The sequence below is a fragment of the Crocuta crocuta genome, unplaced genomic scaffold (genome assembly GCF_008692635.1).
Source record: "Crocuta crocuta isolate KB4526 unplaced genomic scaffold, BGI_CrCroc_1.0 scaffold866, whole genome shotgun sequence".
NCBI lineage: Eukaryota > Metazoa > Chordata > Mammalia > Carnivora > Hyaenidae > Crocuta > Crocuta crocuta.
Genome location: NW_027531900.1, coordinates 841,305 through 843,741, shown reverse-complemented (window position 1 = coordinate 843,741; position 2,437 = coordinate 841,305). Strand labels below are relative to the sequence as shown.

General features: G+C 63.3%; 1 protein-coding gene across 1 annotated transcript in view; it reads left to right on the top strand.

The window, feature by feature from the left end:
* The window catches only part of NINJ1 (ninjurin 1), a 10,174-nt gene that overhangs the window by 6,188 nt on the left and 1,549 nt on the right, over positions 1–2,437 (top strand). Inside the window, exons 2-3 of the mRNA XM_077773956.1 lie at positions 1,432–1,657; positions 2,211–2,373. Of these exons, the coding sequence (XP_077630082.1) occupies positions 1,432–1,657; positions 2,211–2,365 (381 nt within the window). The 3' untranslated portion in view covers positions 2,366–2,373. The remainder of the gene's footprint in view (positions 1–1,431; positions 1,658–2,210; positions 2,374–2,437) is intronic.

Genomic DNA, 2,437 nt, shown 5'->3' with positions numbered 1-2,437 from the left:
CTGGGCGAGAGCGAGCCTCCGCCGCGTCCCCGGAGTTGGGCATTTTCCAGGGTGGTTTCCAGCCGCAGGAAAGAGAGGGGCCGCCCTTTGGTCCCGCCCCCAGCCTGCATCTTTCATGACTTCAGAAACGCGATCCCTCTGTGCCGGGGAGGCTCGTGCTGGGCCTGGTGGCTCAGGGCCCAGGGGTGCGTGCTGCGGGCTGCGGAGGGGCCGGCCAGGGGCAGCCGCACCCGGGCTTCCTGGGGGGGGTGGCCTGAGGCCCAGCGCTGTTCTCGGGCAGAGGCCCCTGGAAGCCCGGACCGGAAGGCCCATCCCTGCGGGGCTGTGAGGGCAAAACCTCATCACAAATGAATGAAAGGGCAGGAGGAGGCTTCTGGAAGGCCGGCCTGGCGGCCCCCAGGGTGTCCTGTGTGCGCGCCTAACTCCTGCGGCTCCAAGTTCTGCGTTGTGCACAGCTTTCTGTACGGCGATCACACCTCAATAAAGTTGTTTAAAATTACTTTTAAAAGTAAAAGTTGGGGGGAGGGGTGCACCTGGCGGCTCAGTCCATTAAACACACTACTTCGGCTCAGGTGATGATCTCACGGTTTGTGGGTTTGAGCCCCGTGTCGGGCTCTGTGCTGTCAGCTCAGAGCCTGGAGCTGCTTCAGATTCTGTGTCTCCCCCCCTCTGCCTCTCCCCTTCTCGTGATTTCTCTCTCTCTCTCAAAAACAAATAAACATTAAAGAATAATTAAAAATAATAATAATAAAAATTCGGGGCGCCTGGGTGGCTCAGCAGGTTAGGCGCCTGACTGATTTTAGCAGAGGTCGTGATCTCACGGTCCACAAGTTCTAGCCACAGGTCGGGATCTGCGCTGACAGCAGAACCTGCTTGGGATTCTCGCTTTCCCTCGCTTTCTGCCCCTCCCCCACTCATGATCTCCCCCTCCTCCCTGTCTCTCCCAAAATAAATAAATAAACTTAAAAAATACAGTAAAAAAATACAAATTAAAGAGCAGCTAAGTTTGACTGTAGCCACTCTTTGGTAGGTGGCTGGGGAGCGAGCAGTGCCCTGGTCCCCCAACACTGTCACTTCCTGCCCTGGCCCCTAGCCCAGCCCGGAGGGAGGGCAGGAGGGGCACCGGTGGGAGTGTGTGCTGGGGGTGTTCGGGGCAGGCGGCCAGAGGCCCCACCCGAGGCTGGCATTGCTGAGGAGTGGCTCTGTCTCCTCCAGGACTGGATGGGGGGGCGGGGAGGGTCTTGCCGGGGCTGTGCAGCCTTGTCTGGGCTCCCGTCTGTCGAGGAGCCCTTCTCTCGGCGGCCCGGGCGCCCTTCCCTCGGCCGCCCTGGGCTTCGCCCGCAGGCCCCACGGAGCCCCGCCCCCTGCCCGCTGCGGGGAGGGGCATGGGGCAGGGGGTGGGGCCCCGGGCTGACCACGCCCTCCCCGCAGCCCTCCCGCTGGGGCAGGAGCCGGCCCATCAACGTGAACCATTACGCCAACAAGAAGAGCGCGGCGGAGAGCATGCTGGACATCGCGCTGCTGATGGCCAACGCGTCCCAGCTGAAGGCCGTCATCGAGCAGGGTCCCAGCTTCGCCTTCTACGTGCCCCTGGTGGTCCTCATCTCCATCTCCCTCGTGCTGCAGATCGGCGTGGGCGTGCTGCTCATCTTCCTGGGTGTGAGGCTGTGCCGGGGGCGCCGCGGTGGGGGGAGGGAGGGTGCAGCCCCCACTCTGCGGTGAGGTCAGGGGGCGGTGCAGCCCTCAGAGGGCACCTGCCTCTGTCCCTCCACCCACCCGAGCGAGGACACAGGAAAATGTGGTCTACAGGGACTAGCTGGTGGCCCTGCCCCTGAGGTGAGGGGCAGGGCTCACCTCCAGGGCTGGCTGTGTGACCTTGGGCAGGTACTTGGCCCCCCTCTCCTGGGCCTCAGTTCCCCCACCCATGCAGTGGGCACAAGTGGGGCTTTGGGCAGGTGGGACGATCACTAGGCCACCGCACGCAGTGCTCAGAAAGGCTCTTGCCTGGGTGCGTTCAGCTACTTACGCCTTAAAATCCGCACCGGGCCTCAGGCCATCTTTTCTGCTCCGAGACCGGCGCCTCTGAGCTTCTTCGTGCAGAAGGGGCTGCTGCGGGGCTGAGGCCACAGGCCTAGAACACAGCCCGAGCGAGGTGGCAGGCCCCAGGTGCCGCAGGCCCGGGTGCAGCATCCGCTCCCTTCTGCCCACAGTCAGGTACGACCTCAACAACCCTGAGAAGCATGCCAAGCTGGACTTCCTCAACAACCTGGCCACTGGCCTGGTCTTCATCATCGTCGTGGTCAACATCTTCATCACCGCCTTTGGCGTTCAGAAGCCCGTGGTGGACGTAGCGCCCCGGCAGTAGGGGTTCAGGTGAGCCAGGGAGGGACTAGCCCGTCGGCATCCACCTAACAGGCGCGGGGGGGGGGGGGGCCCA